At 46.7% G+C, this 22,845-nt stretch overlaps 6 protein-coding genes across 6 annotated transcripts; 4 read left to right on the top strand and 2 right to left on the bottom strand.

Annotated features, from left to right (window-relative positions):
• Positions 1 to 279: 279 nt before the first annotated feature.
• Positions 280 to 1,624, bottom strand: BJ212DRAFT_1533124 (DNA-directed RNA polymerase III, subunit Rpc31). Its single transcript, XM_041341785.1, has 5 exons — positions 1,492 to 1,624; positions 1,305 to 1,434; positions 1,002 to 1,249; positions 775 to 946; positions 280 to 723 (listed from the first exon to the last, which is right to left on the bottom strand). Exons 1-5 carry the CDS (start codon positions 1,558 to 1,560, stop codon positions 710 to 712), a joined length of 633 nt encoding a protein of 210 aa, XP_041197704.1. The 5' UTR covers positions 1,561 to 1,624; the 3' UTR covers positions 280 to 709.
• Positions 1,625 to 1,783: 159 nt separating this feature from the next.
• Positions 1,784 to 3,469, top strand: BJ212DRAFT_1325702 (uncharacterized protein). The gene is made up of 4 exons (XM_041334578.1): positions 1,784 to 1,918; positions 1,975 to 2,190; positions 2,243 to 2,396; positions 2,965 to 3,469. The coding sequence occupies exons 1-4, from the start codon at positions 1,898 to 1,900 to the stop codon at positions 3,096 to 3,098; spliced, it is 525 nt and encodes a 174-aa protein (XP_041197703.1). The 5' UTR covers positions 1,784 to 1,897; the 3' UTR covers positions 3,099 to 3,469.
• Positions 3,470 to 3,531: 62 nt separating this feature from the next.
• Positions 3,532 to 5,147, top strand: BJ212DRAFT_1325698 (uncharacterized protein). The gene is made up of 6 exons (XM_041334577.1): positions 3,532 to 3,804; positions 3,871 to 3,985; positions 4,053 to 4,454; positions 4,511 to 4,790; positions 4,838 to 4,881; positions 4,935 to 5,147. The coding sequence occupies exons 1-6, from the start codon at positions 3,681 to 3,683 to the stop codon at positions 4,990 to 4,992; spliced, it is 1,023 nt and encodes a 340-aa protein (XP_041197702.1). The 5' UTR covers positions 3,532 to 3,680; the 3' UTR covers positions 4,993 to 5,147.
• A 1,711-nt stretch (positions 5,148 to 6,858) lies between these two features.
• Positions 6,859 to 7,457, top strand: BJ212DRAFT_1262816 (PIN domain-like protein; the record flags this gene model as incomplete). Its single annotated transcript, XM_041330296.1, has 3 exons — positions 6,859 to 7,065; positions 7,122 to 7,237; positions 7,292 to 7,457. Coding segments are annotated over 3 exons (489 nt in total), but the record flags the coding sequence as incomplete, so codon positions are not given.
• Positions 7,458 to 8,494: 1,037 nt separating this feature from the next.
• On the bottom strand, positions 8,495 to 9,688 carry BJ212DRAFT_1444724 (uncharacterized protein; the record flags this gene model as incomplete). The annotated part of the gene is made up of 7 exons (XM_041337993.1): positions 8,495 to 8,712; positions 8,743 to 8,803; positions 8,849 to 8,952; positions 8,986 to 9,021; positions 9,071 to 9,137; positions 9,204 to 9,458; positions 9,515 to 9,688. 7 exons carry the CDS (start codon positions 9,686 to 9,688, stop codon positions 8,495 to 8,497), a joined length of 915 nt encoding a protein of 304 aa, XP_041197700.1.
• A 12,349-nt stretch (positions 9,689 to 22,037) lies between these two features.
• BJ212DRAFT_1296217 (uncharacterized protein) lies at positions 22,038 to 22,844 on the top strand (the record flags this gene model as incomplete). The annotated part of the gene is made up of 2 exons (XM_041332407.1): positions 22,038 to 22,475; positions 22,524 to 22,844. The coding sequence occupies 2 exons, from the start codon at positions 22,038 to 22,040 to the stop codon at positions 22,842 to 22,844; spliced, it is 759 nt and encodes a 252-aa protein (XP_041197699.1).
• Between the last annotated feature and the right edge of the window lies 1 nt (position 22,845).

Raw genomic sequence — 22,845 nt, 5'->3', positions numbered from 1 at the left:
CTTGAATTCGAATATTAAAGTTGCGGACGGCAAGCACGCGGCTGTCCTTGTGGATCTTCCGCCATCGTGAAATCATGACTACGGCTATCAGCTGGTTGAAGAATCAGCCCATCACCTTCAAGTGGCAAGCACCAGGATGTTCTCAAGTAAATCTACTCACCTGGTGTTCATAAGTGGTGAGGTCGATTTCAGTTGTCACATAACGCCAGCATCGGCAAGCACATTGAGCTCGCCGAAATGGGTGACATTGCAGATGATAGCACAGAACGAAACTGCGTAGGGAGCAACATCTGATCTCGAAACGTCTGCGCACATGCGAGGGTCCCCCGAGTATTTTGTGGATGTATCTGAGAGCTATCCAGCTGTTGACATCTTGTGCACCAAGCTTTCACACTACACAGGCGCGGCTCTGGGGTTCGCTCAGTAACAAGAAATCCATATTGTATTGTACACATATGAATGTGGTTGATACGGAGTACAATGCGGCGAAAGAAACATTCGGATTGGACTGATTATCCCTTTGGTCTTGAGTCTGAAAGAGAGGACGCTGACTAGCACAAGTCCAAGGCAACACGTGCATTTTAGAGGGGCTGTCAGGCAGGCACAGGCGGCACCATCAAAGCATGATAGGGCCGTGAAAGCGCCGATTATAAGTAGGTCTCTGCATCGCAGGTCCTTTCGTACTAGGGAGGTACACAGATGTGCTCTCCTAGTCATAATCACCTGTTCATTATGTGAGATGGCTAGAATACACGGGTATCAGAAAAGTCTTACCTCCGCCACCGCCATCATCTCCGCCGCCGCCGTCTCCAAGACCGTCTATGTCGTCTCCTTCACCGTTATCGAAATAGTTCTCCGCATAATCATTGTCATATTCCTCATCGACGTCATAGTCGGAGTCAACTGGCTGTGATCCAGCGTCTGAGCGTTCATCGCCCGACTTCTCCTGAAGAGTGTGTTAATATTCCGAAAATAAATGTATATCTGAAGTTGTGATATACCTGGTCTTCAGCGTCCTCCGCTAAGTCATCAAGATTGAGGCGTTTTGTGGTGCCTTTCTTTTCAACTGTTGATTCATTCAGTAACGGTATGAGGTGAACATTGATCCACTGGCCTTTGCGTTTTCTTTTCGGATTAAAATAGCCCTCGAATATCTCTGAGGGAAAAAAGGGTGCATAAAGGTCCTTCCGCTTCAGTGTAGGTTGAGAAGCAGGACTCTGGCGATATTTATCAGAATAACGCTCCAAGTCTGTAAAGCAAATACGTTAGGTTCCCGTTTATCAATCACTTACGATCATTCGAACCATTTGATTTCGACGTTTCGACCACATAGTAAGCAGATTGCCGTAAACGGGTAACGAAACCGGTTTGCAGATCACAGATTCGTTTCTCGTCTGCAGAGTAATCGGTGAGAACTGGCAGAGGATCCAACGGCTGTTCGGATACAAATGAGATTGCACACTATGATGTTACAAAAATGATGCACCGCACTGGGTACAACGCGTCTCCGTCCCTGGACATAGCTTGTATGTCTGCAAATGTGAGACCCATAGGAGGCATGCTCCCTGCACCTGAATCCACCACCACCGCCTCTAAAGCCACCCCTTCCGCCGCCTCGACCACCACCGCGTCCTCTGGACATATTTTCAAAACCTTATTAGAAGGCGGTGATTTCCTTGATCAAAGATGCAAGTATAGCCACAGGCATACATCATGCTGAGTTGAGAAAGTTTAAACTCCGAAGCGTTATATAACAAGGACTTGCTGTGTTAGGGTCCTCTTGCGTCGCCCCTTTGCCATCACCACCACCAACCTGTCTACTTTGTTGTTAAGACTCTCAAAACAGCAGTAATCTCACCCGCTAATAATTCACGCGTTCTTTAAAAACTTGGAAATAATGGACAAATCACTTGACGAGGTTGGTGTTGAGTTGCAAAAAATTTCTGTCACGCGCGTGCAAACCATTATGTTTAGGTCATTTCTTCTCGCCCTAGGGGCACTCGTCGTGGTACTGGTCGTCGCGGAGGTGCAGGAGCCAAGGCTCAACTTCTCGGAACTACTGGCGCCAACCCCGCCACCCGCGCGGCCACTGCCGGCGCTATTAAAGCCGCAGGCACCACATCTGCGCAACCCGCCGATAAAATCATTGTTTCCAACCTTCCAACAGATGTGAATGAAGTTCAAATTAGGGTGTGTTTTTAAATTTTGGTGACCTTGGCGATTTGTCTAAGCATGAATGTAGGAGCTCTTCTCCACTACCGTTGGAGCCCTGCGCGACGTCACTTTGCATTATGATAGCGCTGGACGTTCAAAAGGTGTCGCAGCGGTTCACTTCCAACGCAAGGGCGATGGTACTTTGGCCTACCAGCAATATAACAACCGATTGATCGATGGGAGTTAGTATCGCCTGCTTTATTATCTCCTTCCTTTATCTCCCGCAAGAGCCCTTCATCCGTTACGGAGATCCGTTGTCGCTGGTTCTCTGTTTGGCCCTGCCAAAAAGACGTGCATGCGTGGCAGAAACGCCCATATGCGGGTTATCGAGACTCTTTTGGTGGCAGAGTCTTGTGCCCGCTGCCTCGACATTATTGAGGTGCGTACCAGGTTGCAGGTTGGTTTGAAGGCTTGTCGTCCTTCGAACTTGCAATCTCGGTGCCCTCGCAGTGCACGTCGTTCCTCATGGCTCAGTCTCGGGATTGAGTTCCAGGCCGGTGCAAGTATTATGGAGTGACAGGCGGGGAAGTACTCCAAATCTTCATCCCTTGACCAATCAGGGCGGCCATTCGCGCGCAAGCCTCAGCTCTTGCGGCATATTGGAGGACAGAGTCGACAATGTTCTTGGTAACGGTTTGGACAGTGGCATGCTCCTCGTATCCGTCCCTTTTGCCTGCTTCCTCGCTGAAAGCACAGCCGACTAACGAATGTCTATCTCTTTTCCGAATCGTACTCGCACGTCAACTACAGAACGCCCAATGAAGATCGAAATCGTGGTCGACCCCGCACGTCCTGCTCCGCCCGCTTCACTCGTGTCGCGCGTCGCACCTGCCGCTTCTGCTCCTGCAGCTCCAGACGCTCGAAGTGCCAGGTGCGTACACTAAAGTTACTGGTTTCGTTGTCTTACCAATTCATAGGCCTGCAACGCGTGGCTCTCGCCGTGGAAGAGGCCGAGGAAGGAAGGGGAATGAAAGACCTCAGAAGAGCGTTGCTGATCTTGATGCAGAGATGGAGGTTTGTTCTTGAACCTCGTCTCTGGAACATCATGTTCATATAGATTTCTCAGGATTACACTGCGAGCAATATCGTTGTTCCCGCCGCTGCTTAAAGTAGCTCGTACTGTGTATCTGCTAATGCTGACTGTCTGTTTTGTCCCCCTTTGATACCGTTCCGATTTATTCTTAGTAGTCTGTCCTGTATTCTACACGCTTGTTTTCCTGGGACTCGAATTTCTATTGAGTTATGAGTCTCTTCATGCTCGCCTGTTGAGATCTGAGACCTTGTGTTATCCGACATCGACTCGCCCAATGATTTACTCTGAACGTTGGACTTCAGGCGCATTCTTCCGACATTCTCGTGATTTCTGGGCTTGCTGATGGCAAATAAGTGTAGTTGCTATTCCTGGCCATTTCAATCTCCTTTGTCTTGTGATACTTGAAACTCCCACTATAATCCACATTTTGGCCATGAATATCCCTGCAGAAGAGGAGAAGCCGTTGTATTCTCAGCGACCTGAGTGGGCCGATGTCGTTCCCTTAGAGCAGTACGAGAATGTCGCCCCTCTTGCGCCCATCTTTTATACGGATGAATGTTCGTGAGCAAACCGGCTTGTTTGCAGACCCTCACTCAACGCAACGATCGGATTGTATCTATCAGACAAAGATGCCACGAACTACTTCAGAGGGATTGTCAAGAGTGGTGAGATGAGTCCCAGGGTGTTGGAGCTCACGGAGAATATAATTCGGCAGAATCCTGGACACTACTCTGCATGGTGAGTGTGACTTGTTCCATCATGCACATATAGCCGAACACAGATGCACGTTTCCATGTGCGATTAGGCAGTACAGGTATAAAACACTTATGGCATTGAAGTCTCCCCTCGACGATGAGCTTCAGCTGATGGATGAGCTTGCGATCAAGCATTTGAAGACATACCAAGTCTGGCATCACCGCAAGCTGCTCGTACAGCAGACTCGCAACCCCGGCCCTGAGCTTGAGTTCATCGCTAACTCGCTGCAAGTTGATATGAAGAACTACCACACGTGGTCGTACAGACAGTGGATCCTCGCAAACTTCAATGACGACGCGTTATGGAGCCATGAACTGGATTTCGTGGAGAGCATGCTTGAAAGTGACGTGAGGAACAACTCTGCATGGCATCACAGATTCTTCGTCGCCTTTCAATCTGGGGTACGGAACGGGGATGAAGACAGGGACGCGATCGATCGGCGGGAGCTTGCGTAAGTCTTGATCTGAGCACTATGTATTCCTGGAACAATAACGAGATACACGACAGATTTGTAAAGGAGCGAATTGCGATTGCACCGAATAATGCATCTGCGTGGAATTACCTGCGCGGGGTGCTTGATCATGCTAAAATTCCTTATTCCGAGCTTCAAGCATTCGTGCTGCCTTATTCTCTGCCCCAACCTCCTTTAGGTACACCCCCTGAAGTCGTTGATCTTGAGAGTCCTCTTCCTTCGAAGGATTCACAATTGCCCTGTGTCGCTGCTGTTGAATTCATGGCTGATATTCATGAGGCAGCAGGTGGTGGTGACTTGGTGAAGGCCACTGAGGTAGGATACGTAATTCGTGAACTTAACAAATACCTGACCTATCGTAGCTTTGGAAATCCCTGGCAAACGAGCACGACACTATACGCAAAAGGTAGATCACAAATTAAGCGCTTTGGAGTATACGCTTCACTGATTTCTTTGTAGATACTGGGAATACAGGATCGCGGAATCCTTGAAGACTAGATCAGCTGGTGACGGCTGACGGATGCCCACCTTAGCACATCATCAGAATTTTATTCCTTTACGTCGATCAGGTAAACAGGGCATCACCAAATATTATGTGTGGTTTTCGTTGGTTTTGTATCTCCTCCACTAATCAGGAAAACCGAACCTTCCAATTTAAAGTATTTCAAGGAGCCTGTGCGAGATCTCCAAATAATGCTCTCAATAAATGCGCCTGGAATCAAAGCTGTTCGCTGAGCGCTAGTCCGTATGTTCTAATTCAGGAGGTTGGTGCTTTTCCTCTATCATGTTTCGAGAACCCCCGCTTCTCATCTCATCGCAATTAATTCGTCACTGTATACCTTCTTTGCACTGCCCGATCATCCTTTCGTATCACCAAAAGCCGTGTCGGCAGCGGACGGAGCTCATCGCGGTTGACAATTGTGAATCCGTTTTTTCCCCTGATAGACACCAAGCCTGCTATATAGAGGTGAGAACAATGTCATATTGAGCAAAAAAAACTCTGGAACTTATGCGACGTAACCTAAAACAACTTATAGTGGCACTATAACCGACTTCGAAGGCTTTTGATCTTCAAGTCTACACTGGCAAACACGGTTCCATGGCTGCAGTATTTCTCACTCATGCGTCGTGTTTTCAAATCACTGTCTGACGAGTGGAAATATTTGTATTGAAATCGAAGAAACTACATGTCGTTAGGTACGTGTTGAGCAGACACGGTAGAAAGTATGCTTGGTGAAGTAATATCGTACGGAGAGGATTGTGAGATAACGATAAGACGAAGAACGAAGAGGAACGCAGACGAAATATGTAGATACGTATGTACTATATCAAAGACAGCGAAACCTGCAAATCGTTTTCAAGCTGATGAACTAAACTAAGCATTGTGCCAAGACTCAGAACCTCAAATGATGAGGCCTACTAGTAGACTAGTGCTAAGTAGCTCAAAAATACAAACAGAAGCAAAATATCAACACTCGGAGTCGGAAGGACTGATCACGGTCAAATTGACGGTCACGCACAGGCTGACCAATCTGGCACCGCCACCACGCCACGCGCCACCCAAACTGAGAAAGGCCACCCAAACGGAGGAGGACACGACCCCAGGAAGACGCTCGGAAATGGAGAAGAGGCGGCGGGTGGACGCGGGATGAGTGCTTGACGTCGTAGACGAAAAAAATAAAGCATTTTTGAGATGCTGACAAGCTCGAGCCACCGCTGGGTGAGGTGGGGGATCCTTGGTGAGCTAAAGTCCAACCGTCTGGGAAGATGCCAAATTGACTGCAAATTTCCCATGTCAGACCGTCAATCTACCGTCTGGACGGTGCTGAGGTTGTGGTGAGTACCTGTCTTTCCCTCTGCAAAAAATGTGACCATCAGGCTGATGGACTGCAAATTGACAGTCCCCAGCTTTGCAGTCAAGGCAGCGGCTGCTGTATGGCCACTCAATTTATAATACAGGTATACACTACCACATCTTCCTCTCCTTGTCCTCCTCCTCTCATCACCATCTTGTTCATGGCCCCAGCACACAACCATCTCTCTCAGAAATGCAGCAGCAGCAGCTTGTCCTTCTCTGGCACCATAATGGGTGTCAATCATCTATGGGAGGTATGTAGTATGTGCACCCTATTTTGCTCAATTGAGACCTCATGCCCTGGCTTCACAGGTGCTTGAGCCTGCCACAACGATGGTACCCATTGTGTCCCTTGCCCTCTCGGATCGATACATGGGACCTGCCCCTCACTTTCCCTATGTCATGGGCATTGATGCAAGGTTAGTGACCACATTGTTGGGTGTGTCTGTGTTTGATGCTAAAAATTCTCCCTGCTGTCTATGCAGTGGATGGTTTGAACAATGTCAGTAAGGAAAATGGCACCGTGTGCATGCTCAGACTGAAATGAACCCTGCCCTCTGGACCTTTTTATTTTGCCTGGCTCGGCTTGCATGGTTCCTGGTGCAACTTGTCTTCTGTTATGATGGCAACCAGTGGCCAGAGGTCAAAAGAGGGCACCATGTGTCTACAAGAGACCATTGGATGGTCAAGCCCACACAATGTATCCTGGATGCCTTCAACATGCAATGGATCACTGTGCATCCTTTTTCTTTCCTCCTGTTTGCTGTTGATGAAGTTTTCTGCTGTCCCAGGCTGTGGGGGAAGCTGAAGTGCAGCTAGCCTTGATGAACAATGCAGGGATTGTTGATGCTGTCATGATTGATGACAGTGATGTCTTTGTCTTTGGAGCTAAGACAGTCCTTCAAAAGTAAGTTGTTTGTTTTTTGTGCAGGCAGCTTTTACTAAGCAGGGTGTTCATCAGCTTGACGTTATCACCCAATGCAACTATCAAGATGTACACCATGAGTGCTATCCAAGAACATGTAGAACCCTGCCTTACTGGTGATGTGTTTGTGACAATGGCCATCTGCTGTGGTGGCAACTACAATACAGCAGGTCAACTATCCTACAGACACTTTTCTCACTGACATCTTTATCAGAAGGGTCTTGCTGGCTGTGGCCCTGAAACCACTCTCAGTCTCATTCACTGCATGAACACCAGCTGTTAGTGCATGACAACATCCCACTAGATCAGACCCTGAAGCAGTGGCGAGATGCTGCTTGGTATCACCTTACCAATGATCCCATGGGAGAAATAGGTCAAGGTCACCCTGCACTGGCCCACTCACTCACTGAGTCATTTCCTGATCCTTGTGTCATCAATCTATACATGCAACCTGCTGTCACACCAGTTGCAGAGTTACCTGTTGTGCAATCTCCCGCCCCACCCAACCTTGCTCCACTGGCCTTGGTTATCCAACAACTCCTGGGCTGGGAGCTGACAAAACTTGTCAGTACCTTTCATTCTACCATCTGGCCTGTTGTCATCTTACATGAAGTGCTTGAGGACCTCACTAACAATTCGCCAACAAGTGACAAGGTCTGTTTTCATGGTCATTCTACACTACTTGCCATGCTGATGCATACTGTGTGCAGATCAATCTCGCCTCTTGCTGCACAAGGGCCGTGTTCCAATGCCGTGCTAGGCACCCAAAGAAAGTTGTTGCGGGGGTCGCAGGACATGATAATGACGTACCTATCTACAATCTGGAGCAAGCCATGCTCCAGCTGCTCGAAGGACCAGCTGGAAGCTCTACTACTCGGGTCGACAAGACATCTAAAAGCAAGTATCTTCGGGTGTGGCTTGCAGACCGGATCTATGACTGCTGGGTACAAACGATGGTCCTGCTGTCTCCAGGACCTTCAAATGCTCATGTGAATGATTCAATTGACCTCAGACCACACCAGGGCCATGCTTCCCAACCATCTACTCCCACTGCCTCCTTGGCTACCATGTCTTCTGTGGATATCATCAACCTCATGCTAGATGAAGGGGACATGGCAGGTGGTACTATTGATCTCACAGGTGAAAGTGGGGACACCAAAATCATCCACCTTACTCTCTGACCATTTGTCATTTATCTACTCTCCAATTCATTGAAATCTACCATGTATTAGTATAGTCTTAAGCACAATGACAGGTTCTACCACAAGCATGGCAAGGGTCCTTCATCAGCCTGTTAGGATTCATATAGTGCTCTCGCTTCTCCCGAGGATTGTCATTCCATGACAGCAGGTACTTGAATATTGTACCTGGATTGTTGAAGTTTTCGGCCCATCCTCCCCAATCACAGATGTCCCTGAAGTCCCATCTGCATACCTTGTATAAGAATTGACATCCACCTCGTCAGAAGGAGTGAGTCCCATAAGGACATGAGTCCACGCCAATATCCAGGAGATTGTTATGGAAACATTCAAGGAATGCATTGGAGGTCTAAGTTATGTAAATTACAAGCTAAGAAAAGGATGGCAAACTCACCATACCATCAGTCAGATTGACACTAACACTGTCTGTACCAATTTTCTTCCAAAAAATGAACCCATCAAGATTCTTGCACCTCTCCCTCACTAACATCCACCAGACTGTGAATGTTCACACCAAGCACATCCATGGACATTGCTCATCAGCATATACATAGAATGGTGCTATCCCTGTACAGTTGTTAGTCAATTGCAATATGTTGTGCATCAAGAAACACACCTCTGTATTGATGTGTTTTTCTGAATGGCAGTTCGAGTCTCACATGGAAGTCACCAGGTCGGAAGCCCTTGCCCTGGAGTAATAGTTCTGTGGAAGCATTGAGCCAGTTTCCTTCAACTGACTTGTCCTTGACTTGGAATGTGATATCTGCCCAAGTAATCTGCAGGGCCTCATCATAGCATGGGAGACAGATCATTGAAACCAGATAAAGTAGCAGAAGCATACTGCAGATCATGAACCCTGCCCACTCTGCTGGATTCTCAGCTTTTCGCTTGCAAGATGTTGCTCCATACTCCTTGCATGGTGTTGCCCAGACAAAATCCCACAGGCACTTCATAGTCACTTCATCTATGGCTTGAGCACTTGTGACTGCTTCACCAGACCATACCTGGAAATTTATAATGTTAGTTCAGAGCTGCAAAGGGAGATGTGCAGAACACTTGCCTTTCTTCGATGAAGACTGACCATGTATTGTGAGACCATGACTGAGAGGGATGGGTTTACAATTGACTTTCCAGCAATCATCGGGTGTTCTGACCATGGCTGTGTGCCAAGCTTGTGGTCACGACCAAACTTGTGGCTCACAGCAGCTCGCATCTTCTGTGTGGTGCCATACATTGCATGCAGGACATTTGGAGGCTTTGCCTTGCCAGTCCAGATATCATTTTCATCGCATCTGTGAGCTCCAAGTCAGTCATGCATAGCACAATGTCCATGTAGTACGACTTACTTGTCCATTATCCAGAGTGCAATCCACATGGGAAAGTTAGCAGGAAGATCAGGATAGAGGCCATCAACATCATCAGTCGACATGACCTTATTTATAGTTACACAAAATTCCTTGAACTGGTTCCAGTACCTGTGCTATGCCTTAATAAGAGCTACAGAAAGAATATGACATGTACCACTGATAGTCTGAAAGAGTGGTGTCAACAATGATGCCTGCTGAGGCTGTTTCAAGGCTCGCTGACAGTTGGTCATGGTGCGCTGGGATGGCAGCAGTTGTCCTCTTATGTTTCGATGGCAGGGTGTCAGCTTCATTTGTGCTGATGCGCAGTGTGCCACAGGCAGCCTGATTGTCAACATCAAAGCTATTGAGGAGGGATTCTACCTCCTCATCTTGGTCTTCAGCTGCAGCTTCAATACTAATGCCTTGAGAGTCGACAAGATAAGCAGTGGCACCCTTCAGTTGAGCTAGAGACATAGCAAGTGATAAGTGTAGGTGTGAGACGACTTAGACTAGTTCACATGTGGATGCTTCCGACATAATGCAGAAACATTTTGGTTCAATTTGCATTTAACTGCGAAAGCTACTACTTGACACACCTTACTCTCTGGGCAAAATAATGCTGGAATCTGGTGATGAAGAACTACGCCTACCCATTCTCAGCCAGGAGTATACACCTGGAAGACTGATTGTTACCTACCAATTCCTGGTGTAAGTAGATTTGAGCCCCTAAGACATGCACAGCATACTGACACATTAATTGAACTTACAGAACCCGAAGAACAACAAAGGCCAATATCTGAGGAAAGCTCAAGCAGTATGGAAGGCCAGTGAGTGGTAACCAGGAGGAAGTATTGCAGTGCCTTCAAGTGTTCTCTGAAGATGAGAAGGAATGGTTGAGGTGTGCACCATCGAAATCAAGTAGTATCTGCCAGTTAACCCATAAGTATTGCAGCTTGTTCCAGCCAAAGCTAAAGCAAAAGTGGGAGGAACATACTTCTCATAAGACGTTGTCCCACAAGCAGGTTGAGGATACATTTGGGGTAGCGCCACCAACTCTCACTTACAAGAGCAAAAAGAGTGCAGACCACACTCAACATGCTCTAACTGATAAGGATCGCACTGCAAACACATCATGGGTGAGATCTGTGCTGAAAACCATGAAGAAGGTATTGCTCACTGCTGCTGTGCTTCTGTCACACAGGCTACAGCCATCTTCTCAGCATTTGGAATGCCAGCTGACTTTAGTTGTGTGCCGGCCCTTCCAAAATGCAGGTGGATGCAGGTAGAACCAGTTCAATAGACTCCTGAAAATGTCACATAATACACATCTATTTACTGTGGCGAACTTAGACGCCGTGGGCATGCTAATCAACCTCTTATCTTTATATAACCTAGTACAGGTACTTCCACCAGCATTAGCAACCCTGGAAGCATCTAATACCAAGAACCACACTTGTCCAGACAATGTGTTCTGCTCTGCTCAACTAGAACAATCATTCAGCCAATGCAGCATTGAACAACACTTACGCCCAGTAATCACTGACCATTTCCCCATAATTAGTACACTAGACCTCTGGCCAGAGCACATCCTCACAACACCCAAGCTAAACTACCAAGAAACCAGCTGGGACAAATTCCACAACACCCTGACCAGCAAACTCAATGCTATCCCTTGGTCAGTCAAACTAACTGACCGCGAGCAGTTCAACACCACCTTCACCAACCTAACTCAATGTATTGCCAAGACCATTAAAGAACAGGTTCCCAAGACCAAACCTTCCCCATACGCAAAAAGGTGGTGGTCTAAAGAGCTAGATGTTCAACACAAGGAAGTAAACAAGTTAGGAAGAAAAGCTAAACACTTAACAGCTAGAAGGAATGACCCAATACATGAAGAGTATAGAATGGCCCACAATTGCTTCTCAGAAAGTATCAAGAACACAAAGGAAGAGCACTGGAAGGAATGGCTGGAAGGACTCACCCTCACAGGAACCTGGACCTTTCACAAGTATGTAGCAAGTGCCTCCACTGACCAAATACACACTAGAATCAAAACACTTCAAGATCCTAGAGTGAACGGACAGAATGGCACCACACAGGACAATGCTCGCAAGAGCAAGCTACTATATGAAGTGTTCTTCCGACCCCCACCAGATAATGATCATGTAGACCCTGACTTTGAGTATCCCCCCCTGTTTGTGAATTCAAGCTGATCACAGATCCACAGATCCACTGAGCCATCAAAAAGCTCTCCCCCTTCAAGGCCCCAGGTCTAAATGGCATATGCAATGTCATATTTATGCGCTGCGCAGACCAGCTAGTACCCTTCATGGGACCAATATTCAGAGCGACATTCATGCTAGAAGTCTACCCAAAAGATTGGAAATGCTCATCTATGATAGTTCTCAGAAAGCCAGGCAAACCAGATTATGGCACCCCTAAGGCGTATTGTCCAATTATGCTCTTGGACACAATGGCTAAAATCTTATCATCATGCATCACAGATGATCTGACATACATTACAGAACAGAACAACCTCCTCCCTGCCACACACTTCAGTGGCTGACTGGGACACTCAACAATGGACTCGCTTCACCTCCTTACCAAGTTTATCACCAACTCATGGGCCTCGCAAAATAATCACGTCTCACTGCTATTCTTGGATGTCAAAGCAGCCTTTCCAAGCATAGTGGTAAATAAGCTCATGCACAACCTTAGGAAAGCAGGAATCCCACAGGAGTATGTCAACTGATATAGATGACACCTCAACAACCAGTCGACATACCTCTTTTTCGACGACTACCAGTCCAACTTGTTCAATGTAGTAGATGGTGTAGATCAGGGCTGCCTGCTATTGCCCCTAGGATTTGTTTTCTACAATTCAGATGTGCTAAGAGTAGCTGACCCCAACCCTAGACAGGGAGAATTAAGCCTAGGATTCCTAGACAATGTGGCACTCGCAGCAAGGGGTAAATCATATGAGGAGTCCAACAGCAAACTCAAACACATGATGGAAAAATGAGGCAGCACTCTTGAATGGAGCAAGGAGCACAGCACAGAGTTCAAGCTTGACAAAACTGCACTAATCTGCCTCTCCAGTGCATGGATCCCTGACCCAGACAACCCCCACAAGTCAATCCCATCCCCCCGTCCACCTATAACCATCTGCAACCACACCATACAACCATCAAAATTGCACAAGTTCCTGGGAGTCATAATTGACCAAAACCTTAATTTCAAAGAGCACGCTGCCCATGCCATGGCAAAAGGAATAAAGTATGCGATGGCATGCAGATGGATCATTCGTCCCACCAGGGGCATCCATGGCAAGTTGGTGAAGAGACTTTTCGAGAGCGTCATTCTCCTGAAAATGAGGTATGCAGTGGATATATGGTGCATGGGCCTAGTGGCAAAGGGCAAAGGAAAGAATGGAGGGGGCCAAGGAGCAAGGGGATTCGCATCCCAGATGGCCAGGGTTCAGAGGACAGCCACACTGCTGATAACAGGAGGACTAAGATCAACCACAACTGATATTCTGGATATGCATGCTAATGTACTCCCCTTTCAGCAGGCATTAAGGAAGACATGCTATCAAGCATCCCTAAGGATGGCTACACTTCTCCCACCACATCCACTAGCCAAAGAAACCAAGAAAGCATATGAATATAGCGAAAGACGACAGTTCCAGGGGAGAAAGTGATACCCCTCACCCTTACACAGACTGATGAATGAATTTCAGATTGACCCATCCAACATCAAGAAGGTCAAACTGGTCAGACACTACCCCAAGTGGGAACTGGATGTCGACACACAGATTGCAGAGTCAATGCAACAAGCTGTAAAAGACAACACACTTGCCATGGAAGAACTATGGGTATATTCAGACAGATTGTCAGTGGACAGGGGAGTAGGAGGCGCAGTGTACTAATGAGGGGAGAGGAGGTGATGAGAAGGAAACAATCACATTTGGGAAGTGATGAGGAACACACCATATACGAGGCAGAGCTGGCAGGGATGATCCTGGCAATCCAGCTGTTGAAGGAGGAAGGAGGCAGCAGGGGGGGAACAATGGCACTAGGCATAGACAACCAGGCGGTGATACTCACCACAACAGCATTCCAATCAAGACCAGGCCACCACCTAGCAGACATATTCCACGACGACCTGTGCAATCTGCTACCCTTCAAAGACAGCAGAAAACTAGTCATCTGGTGGTCACCAGGCCACAAAGGCATACCTGGCAATGAGGCAGTGGACGAGGAAGCAAAGAAAGCCGCATCAGGAGACTCCTCAGAAGTGCATGAACTCCCCAAGTCACTCTTGACCAGAGACAGCACAATCAGAACACTCCCACAAAGCAAATCTGCACTCAAACAGCATTTCTATGGCAGGATCAAAGACAAAGCCATTAGCATCATGAAAGAATCACCCCACTACACCCAGCTCCACTCCATTGATCACACGGCCCTGTCCAAGAAATTCGCTAGCAAAATCATAGACCTACCAAGAAAGCACAGGATGCTACTCTTCCAACTATGCACTGGCCATATCGCCCTCAACAAACACCTCCACCACATAGCTAGAGTGCCATCAGCAACATGCCAGGAATGCCATGCCCACGAAGAAACTGTCCACCACTTTCTGTTAGTATGCCCCAAATTTGTCAGACAATGCAGCACACTCAGCATGGAAGTAGGACCATGCCAGTTCCACATCAAATATCTCCTAAGCGAAAGCAAAGGAATCAGAGTGACACTCAAATACATTGCACACACAAGAAGAATGGAACACATCTTCGGAGACATCACCCCCCCAAAGGAGAAGGAATGAGGGAGAAGGAAAGAGGAAGCAGCCAGAGGAGAGGAGAAGCGCATGCAAGATGTAACACAATATTTCAATGCCTTGAGATGGTGTCACTGTCCCTGCTCATGCATGGACCATTGATTAGTACTGACATACCAGAGTCACAATACATATTTAGCAACATACAATATTGTAGGTAGTGTCCACCATAGGGCCCCTGTTACAGTTACTCACGCCCCTATTCATTTTCCTTACTATTCATTGTATTACGTCATGACCGCGCTACTTCTTATTGCGCCATCACTAGACTCATCTCTTGCCTTATCTGTATTACACCACGATCACCACTGCCATTGCTAGGTGACTCACTCTTATCTCTGACTCAGTCTTATCTATGACTCATCGCTGATGTATACGTACCTGCCCTAAAGTACTTACGTCTATATAAGCTCGGTCATGTACTTAGTAGAACTTCACTTTAATCTTACTAGGTTTTACCTGAACTTCCTTTGCTTAAGACCCCCAATCTTAAGTCGTCTGAATACTGATATTCAAGCAAGAGACACTCTCTCAAACTTGTCTTAAATGACCCTTTACATTTGTAAAGGTCTTGATTCAACTTCAGCCGTCGCTCTTATCGAGCAGCTGTTGTTGCAACTATCCTAGTTCGTAACAAAAGATTAAAGTACCACGCCAACCCTTTCCATCTGAAAGGTCCCAGAACCAAGATGAAGTAGAAAGAGACTAGACGTCCCCTACACAACAGAAACATCACTAGACCAGAATGCTCAGGATGTCAACGACCACCAATACCGCAGAACTCAAGGCCGGAGCACCCACGTCCTATGATGGGAATCCCCAGCAAGCCTTGAGATGGTTGTACGCGATTAAGGCATACTTTGCACTTAACACTACAATCTATAACACCGATGAAAAGAAAGTCATTACCACCCTTGCGTATATGACTGAAGACAGTGCTATGGGTTGGGCACTCACCTTTTACACCAAAGTTGACAACTCCGTCTCCAAGTCCTATGGGACTTTCGCGAATTTTGAAACAAAGTTCAAGGAAGCCTTCGTACCAGCAGACACCATCAGCACGGCCATGAATAAGCTCCGCACCCTGAAGCAGACGGGTGATCTTACCTCCTACATCGCCAGTTTCAAGACCCTTGCTGCACAAGCCTCCATAAAGCAAGACGCCATCTTGATCACATTCTTCAACGACAGGCTCAAGAAGGGAATCGGTAACACAATCTACCAAATGGAAACCGTCCCAGTAGACTTTGATAAGTATGTCACTGCAGCCATCAGGCTAGACAGTAATTGGCAAAGAGGCACAATGTTCCAACAGACCCATCACGCCACTATTAAACCAAATAGCCAGCGATATGTACCAAGACCTTCTATCGACCGACACGATCCAAACACCATGGAAGTAGATCAGCTCTCAGAAGCAGAAAGAAGTGACCACATGAAGAAGGGATTGTGTTTCACATGTCATCAGAAGGGGCACATGACAAGAGCCTGTCCCCAGAAGAAGAACGGGAAAACCCCAGTCCATCGCAATGAGGTCGATGACAGCGACAAGGAAGATGAGGAAATGGCAATCTGCCACCTCACAGAGGATTTTTGATGTGGAAGACTGGATCGACGTCAGTATCTTCCAATGTACCTATCAGACTTGTACAAAGTATTGGAATCAGAAAGGAGCTTCGCATTCCCATTTCCCTCATTTCCAAAACTCATCTGAAAACCATCAAAACAACAGCTGTTGTTGACTCCAGCACTGCTGGAACCTTTATCTCTGAGGATTTCATCAAAACCTACGGAATACGAATGCACAAACTCATGAAACCATTCCATGTTACTACTGCGGATGGGAGTTACGCAAAAGGGGGTGCTATCACTTGGTATTGTGTCCTCATTGTCAAAATTGATGAACGATCCATGATTGGAAAGTTTAATATCACACGGCTTGGCCGGCGCAATCAGATCCTACTTGGGATCCCTTGGCTACGTGCCATGGACCCAGTAATCCAATGGAAAGTGGAAACGCTAGAACTCTCAAGAACTGAGAAAAGTGATCAGATAGAGAGAGAGGTCGATATTGAACGGAAGAAGAATGATCTCCCACCCTTGTTCAAGAAACTCCCAAACAACGTCCCAGTTGCAGTACTACCAAAGGCGCCTCCTGCAAGAAAAGAACTGATACCCCGGGCTACAATTGAAGAAATCCCAGATGAAGAAACACCTCCGACACTCCCAAACCTTGACCCTATCCCCGATGATAATGACGACTCCTTCAACACCAAGAATGATGTATGGACCACGGACTATGCACCACCCATACACAAAATCACTACATACCACCTAGATGACGATGAATTTTTAGTCGAATACCCCGCCGACGCTTCTGAGCTGAGGGTTATCAACAACATCTCTATGGATATCCCCTTGACCAAAGATGGTACTAGCATCGCGGAACAGCAACCCACGGTTACGCCCTTGACATGGCTGATGGAATACGTCAAAACTAGCAATAAGGCACAACAGTTTGCACTAGCTGCTAGACTTGAGCAAAAGAAGAAATTGTTCGAAGAACTTGTCCCCGCTTACCTTCACAATTTTGCCGACATCTTCACAAAAGATAGCCTCAATCAGTTGCCCCCTGAATGACCCGGTATAGATCACTGTATTGAAACAAAACCTGGTTTCATTCCCAAAACATCCAAAGTGTACCCATTGTTGGAAGCAGAACACAGTGGTTAAAGCTTTTATCAATGAAAACATAAAGAAAGGATTCATCTCGGAATCGAAATCACCGCAAGCAAGCAGTTTCTTCTTTGTAGGAAAGAAAAGCGGAGACCTTCATCCCTGTCAAGACTACCAGTATATCAATGACTGGACAGTTAAGAATGCCTATCCCCTCCCATTGCCGCTTTCATTAGTCACTCGGTTGCATGGTGCCAAATACTTTACAAAGATGGACGTTTGTTCTGGGTACAATAACATCCGTATCCATCCTGATGATAGATGGAAGGCCGCTTTTACCATGGAGCATGGACTCTTTGAGCCAAACATCATGTTTTTCGGTCTCTGCAACTCTCCTGCCACCTTCCAAGCATACATGAACCAAACATTCCAACAGGAGATCAACAAAGGATGGCTCATCATATACATGGATGATATCCTAATTTTCTCAAACAACCTCACTTCTCATCATGAATGAACCTGGCGTGTTCTTGAAAGGATCTGTCAAGAGAAACTGTTTCTGAAACTGGAGAAGTGCATGTTTGATGCACAGGAAGTGGAATATCTGGGAATGATAATATGTCCTGGTTGTGTGGCAATGGACGCAGCCAAAACAGATGGTATTCGAGATTGGCCTACCCCCACGACAGTGAAAGAAGTTCGATCCTTTCTAGGGTTTTGTAACTTCTACCGTAACTTCATCTCTCACTACTCCAACATCGCCAGGCCATTAATTGATCTGACAAAGAAAGCTACCATATTTCAATGGTCAGAATCTTGCTCCACTGCCTTTGCAACGCTCAAAGACTGTTTTCTGAAACAACCCGTCCTTCGGAACCCCAACCCCAGCCGCCAATTCGCTGTAGCAACCAATGCCTCACTAGTAGCCACTGGTGCAGTACTGCTGCAAACTGATGAAAATGGGACGTATCATCCCTGCAGTTATTTGTCACAGACCCTGAACCCAGCAGAACGAAACTATCAGATCTTTGATCATGAACTGCTGGCGGTTATCCACGCCTTAATGGAATGGTGTCATTACCTGGAAGGGAACCCTCATCCTGTCATTATCTTCACTGACCATAAAAACCTGCTGTACTTCCACACTGCTCAGAAATTAACTCGCAGACAAGCTCGCTGGCAGTTGATCCTATCCTATTATGACATAGAACTCCATCATGTTGCTGGAACCAAACTTGTAGCCCCTGATGCACTCTCCCAACGTCCTGACCATGGAAACAATTCCACTAATGATAATAAAGATATTACCCTCCTCCCCGACTCCATGTTTGTCCGCCTTCTTGATGTCGAACTTATGACCTCCCTCACGAACCCCGACCCCTCCGACCCCGACCCCATTTTCCAAGCCGCCTCTGATGCCTTGGATGGCCTTTCTCTTCCCCCAATGAAATCTGCTCTTGTGGATTGGACAGTCAAAGATGATGTCCTCTACTATAAAGACCGCGCTTACATTCGTCCCACCAGTCGGCACCTTATTTTAGAACACTGTCATGATCACCCTACTGCTGGTCACCCAGGACATTTCAAAACTGAAGAACTTGTCAAACGAGACTTTTGGTGGCCCTCGATGGATACCTATATATGAAAATACGTTGACGGTTGCACCCTTTGTCAGCAGATGAAATCTGATACCCACCCAACAACACCCCCCCTCATCCCGATCCTGTCTGCTGCCACTGTCCCATTTGCCCAGGTCTCCATTGACCTTATCACTGATCTTCCCCTTTGTGCCGGTTTTGATTCTGTCATGGTCGTGGTAGACCATGGGCTTATGAAGGGGGTAATTCTCATCCCATGTACTAAAACCATCACTTCTGAAGGGGTTGCCAAGAAATTCTTCAAATACGTTTACCGCCGATTTGGCCTACATGAGAAAGTCATCTCTGATCACAGACCGCAATTCGTATCCAAGTTCTCATGTGCCCTTGCCAAGCTCTTGAAATACAACATAGCAGCATCCACCGCTTATCACCCTCAGACTGATGGCCAGATTGAACGACTCAATCAGGAGCTTGAAATGTATCTCCGAATCTATTGCCGAAATCACCCTGAAAATTGGGTGGAACATCTTCCCATGGTGGAATTTGTGCACAACCATCGGAAACACAACTCCCGTAACGCTTCACCATTCTTTCTAATGATGGGATACGAACCATGGGCTCTTCCTCACACACTCCCCAACTCTACGGTCCCAGCAGCAGAAGACAGACTCCACTATCTCCAGAAATCCAGAGAAGAGGCACTCTCTTGTCATAACCTCACTATGCAATGAATGGCAGAACAAACTCATGGGCAAAAGTATCACCCATGGAAGATAGGAGATAAGGTTTGGTTATCCAGAAAGAACCTAATCACACAGTTACCATCATGGAAACTCGCACCTAAGTGATACGGCCCTTTCCCAATCATCACCATTCTCTCCCCCATCACTTTCACACTCCAACTACCGCCACAGTGGAAAGTTCACCCCACGTTTCATGCTTCTGAACTATCATCCTATCAAGAGATGGAAATTCATGGTCCAAACTTCCATGACCCTCCCCCAGACATCATTGATAATGAAGAAGAATACGAAATTGATGCGATCTTATCGCACAAGGGCATGGGAAAATGAAGATGCTATCTCTTATCCTGGAAAGGCTACTCTTCTGCCAGTAATGAATGGGTCCCTGAGGAGAACCTTAGCAACACTACCAACATCCTTACTGCCTATAAAAAGGCTCACAAGTTATAGACTTGAAGCAATGTCCTCTCTCAAACAACTACACCTCTGTATATTACGCATTGAAGAACTCACCGCTGCTATGAACACCGTAGCTGAAGGAAACACTCATCCATTGTCCCTTCTTGACTATCAGACTGCCACTGCCGTTAACCTCGCCAATAACGCATCTTCCCCAGTAATATCCCCACCAGCTTCTGACTCAACCCTCACCCTCACTGACGACTCTACACTCACCGATTACTTTTCAGTCATTGATCAGGTTGAAACCAGCACTCTATTTGAATCCGCCATCACGTCCCAACAGTACACTATAGAAATAGATTGTCTTCTAGGAGAGAGAGGGGCGATATCTAGCGGACTCATTATTAGGATTATCAGAGACGCCAGCCTTATTGAGCGTACCGCCAATCTTTTGGAAGATGAGCGTCACAAGACCATCTTCCGCCACCTTCATATACACATTCGTAATACTGCAATCCGTCTACTGCCTGACGATACTCAAGAAGCTATCCAAGAAGCCATCCACATTGTCACAGAACAAATCGCCCTCAACCCAGTCGCATGCCCCCCTTCCCCACACATTGCTGTTCCCATCCCACCGCTGACCCCTGCAGCAGCTACCACTGAGCTTCAGGATGATAATATCCCTCCTATTGCTGTACTTGATGTACCAGTTTCTCTGTCTCCTACCCCTATCACACCCACCACACATAGATACCTGCTCAAGCGAAGATCTTCCTGCATTGCTGCCAAACAAGCTGCATCAGCTTCCCCGCATAAACCACTCAAATGGTCGAGATCCCCTTCTCCCCCTGACCAGTCCCCCACCATCACCATCATAAAGACGGCACCAATTGATAATGTTGTATGTCATAACTGCCACACTGCTGGACATCGCCATAAGAACTGTCCTGCATATTACTGCTGGGTTTGCAAAGAGTATGCACCTGGACACCTATCTGTCTTTTGTAAAGACTTGGACAGCGCAGCGGTCATCCCGCTGGTTTGGACTGACCCAGGCTTTTATGATGCCCTCACCCATTGGGAGATCGAGCAGGATGCTATCTACCATGCTGCTGAGCTACATGATAGATCACTCTCTATCACTGAGGAGCAAGATGATCTGCTACACTCTAACTACGATGCTGACCCCATTTACTGGGCCAATCAGGATAACTGAAGTTGGCGACTTCGTTCCTAAACACAGGGTAATGTTACAGTTACTCACACCCCTATTCATTTTCCTTACTATTCATTGTATTATGTCATGACCACGCTACTTCTTATTGCACCATCACTAGACTCATCTCTTGCCTTATCTGTATTACACCATGATCGCCGCTGCCATCACTAGGTGACTCACTCTTATCTCTGACTCGGTCTTATCTATGACTCATCACTGATGTATACGTACCTGCCCTAAAGTACTTACGTCTATATAAGCTCGGTCATGTACTTAGTAGAACTTCACTTTAATCTTACTAGGTTTTACCTGAACTTCCTTTGCTTAAGACCCCCAATCTTAAGTCGTCTGAATACTGATATTCAAGCAAGAGACACTCTCTCAAACTTGTCTTAAATGACCCTTTACATTTGTAAAGGTCTTGGTTCAACTTCAGCCGTCACTCTTATCGAGCAGCTGTTGTTGCGACTATCCTAGTTCGTAACAGCCCCACCCCACAGGACAATAAACAAAGATCAAAAAAAAAAAAAAGACTCCTGAAGTGCCAGCAGACTTGGAGCTGACAGGGTCTGGTTCCCTGCATGAACAGGTAGATTCTGTCAGCTATTCAAGAAAACATGACCTCACCACCTGCTGACTTATGTAGGAGTCATTTGCTGTTCATATGCGGAGAGTCGAGAACAATATACAGTCATTCAGAGATGACATATACAACATCAAAGGTAGTATCAACAATGTGACCACTCATGTCATGGATGTGAAGTCATTGGTCTGCCACTCCGCACTGTCTCCAGTTCATGAAAACCACATTGTTCCTCACCAAGCGCAGCCCATGGGTCCAGCTGCTCATACAACTACTACAGTACTACCGCTGTCAAGTCAGCAAGTCAGCTCACCTCATTTGGATTTTCATGCCATACCTCAACAGTTCATCCCCTCAGCTAAGCTTGGAATTGCTCTGCTTGGCGATGAACGGTTTGAGTATGACAAAACATGGGTCCCAGAGCCACTGACAATTCACCTTTCAAAGGATATCGACAGGTTGTGCAAGGAGTGGGAGAGTTCAAACTTGCTCTGTGTGGGTGGTCGCGGAATTCCTGTAAAATACTGGGGTGAGTTCTACAAGAGAGCGAAGGGGGTCAAAACAACAGCCTGGGATGCTCTAAGGGTTGAGTGGGGAAATTGGAAGGTATGTTCTCACTTTAATTTGCAAGTGTCACTTTCTTGATTAATCTAGTTCATTGCCAAGGAGTGTCAGCATTATCCAGACACTGCTTCATTCTGGCATGTGTTCAGTGACAAAAATGGCAAGAGGTTTTCTTACCAGCAAATCCTTAACTGTATCACAGAGCAGTGGACTTCAGCAGCAGCTCAAGATGCAAATAATGCATGCATGTTTTTTGGTGGAGACCTCAACCATCCATTGGCTCAGGGTGCATTCCACCATGCCAAAGGTAGCAAGATGTATCTATTGAGCAAGGATGATGCTGTTGCAAAGAAGTGGCATGAACTTCTCACCACACAGCCAGACATCTTGAGCGCTACTCAAGTACTTTGAC

This window comes from Suillus subaureus (genome assembly GCF_016647635.1).
Source record: "Suillus subaureus strain MN1 chromosome Unknown BJ212scaffold_4, whole genome shotgun sequence".
NCBI lineage: Eukaryota > Fungi > Basidiomycota > Agaricomycetes > Boletales > Suillaceae > Suillus > Suillus subaureus.
The sequence above is the reverse complement of the archived record's forward strand: the minus strand, read 5'-3'. Positions and strand labels throughout refer to the sequence as shown.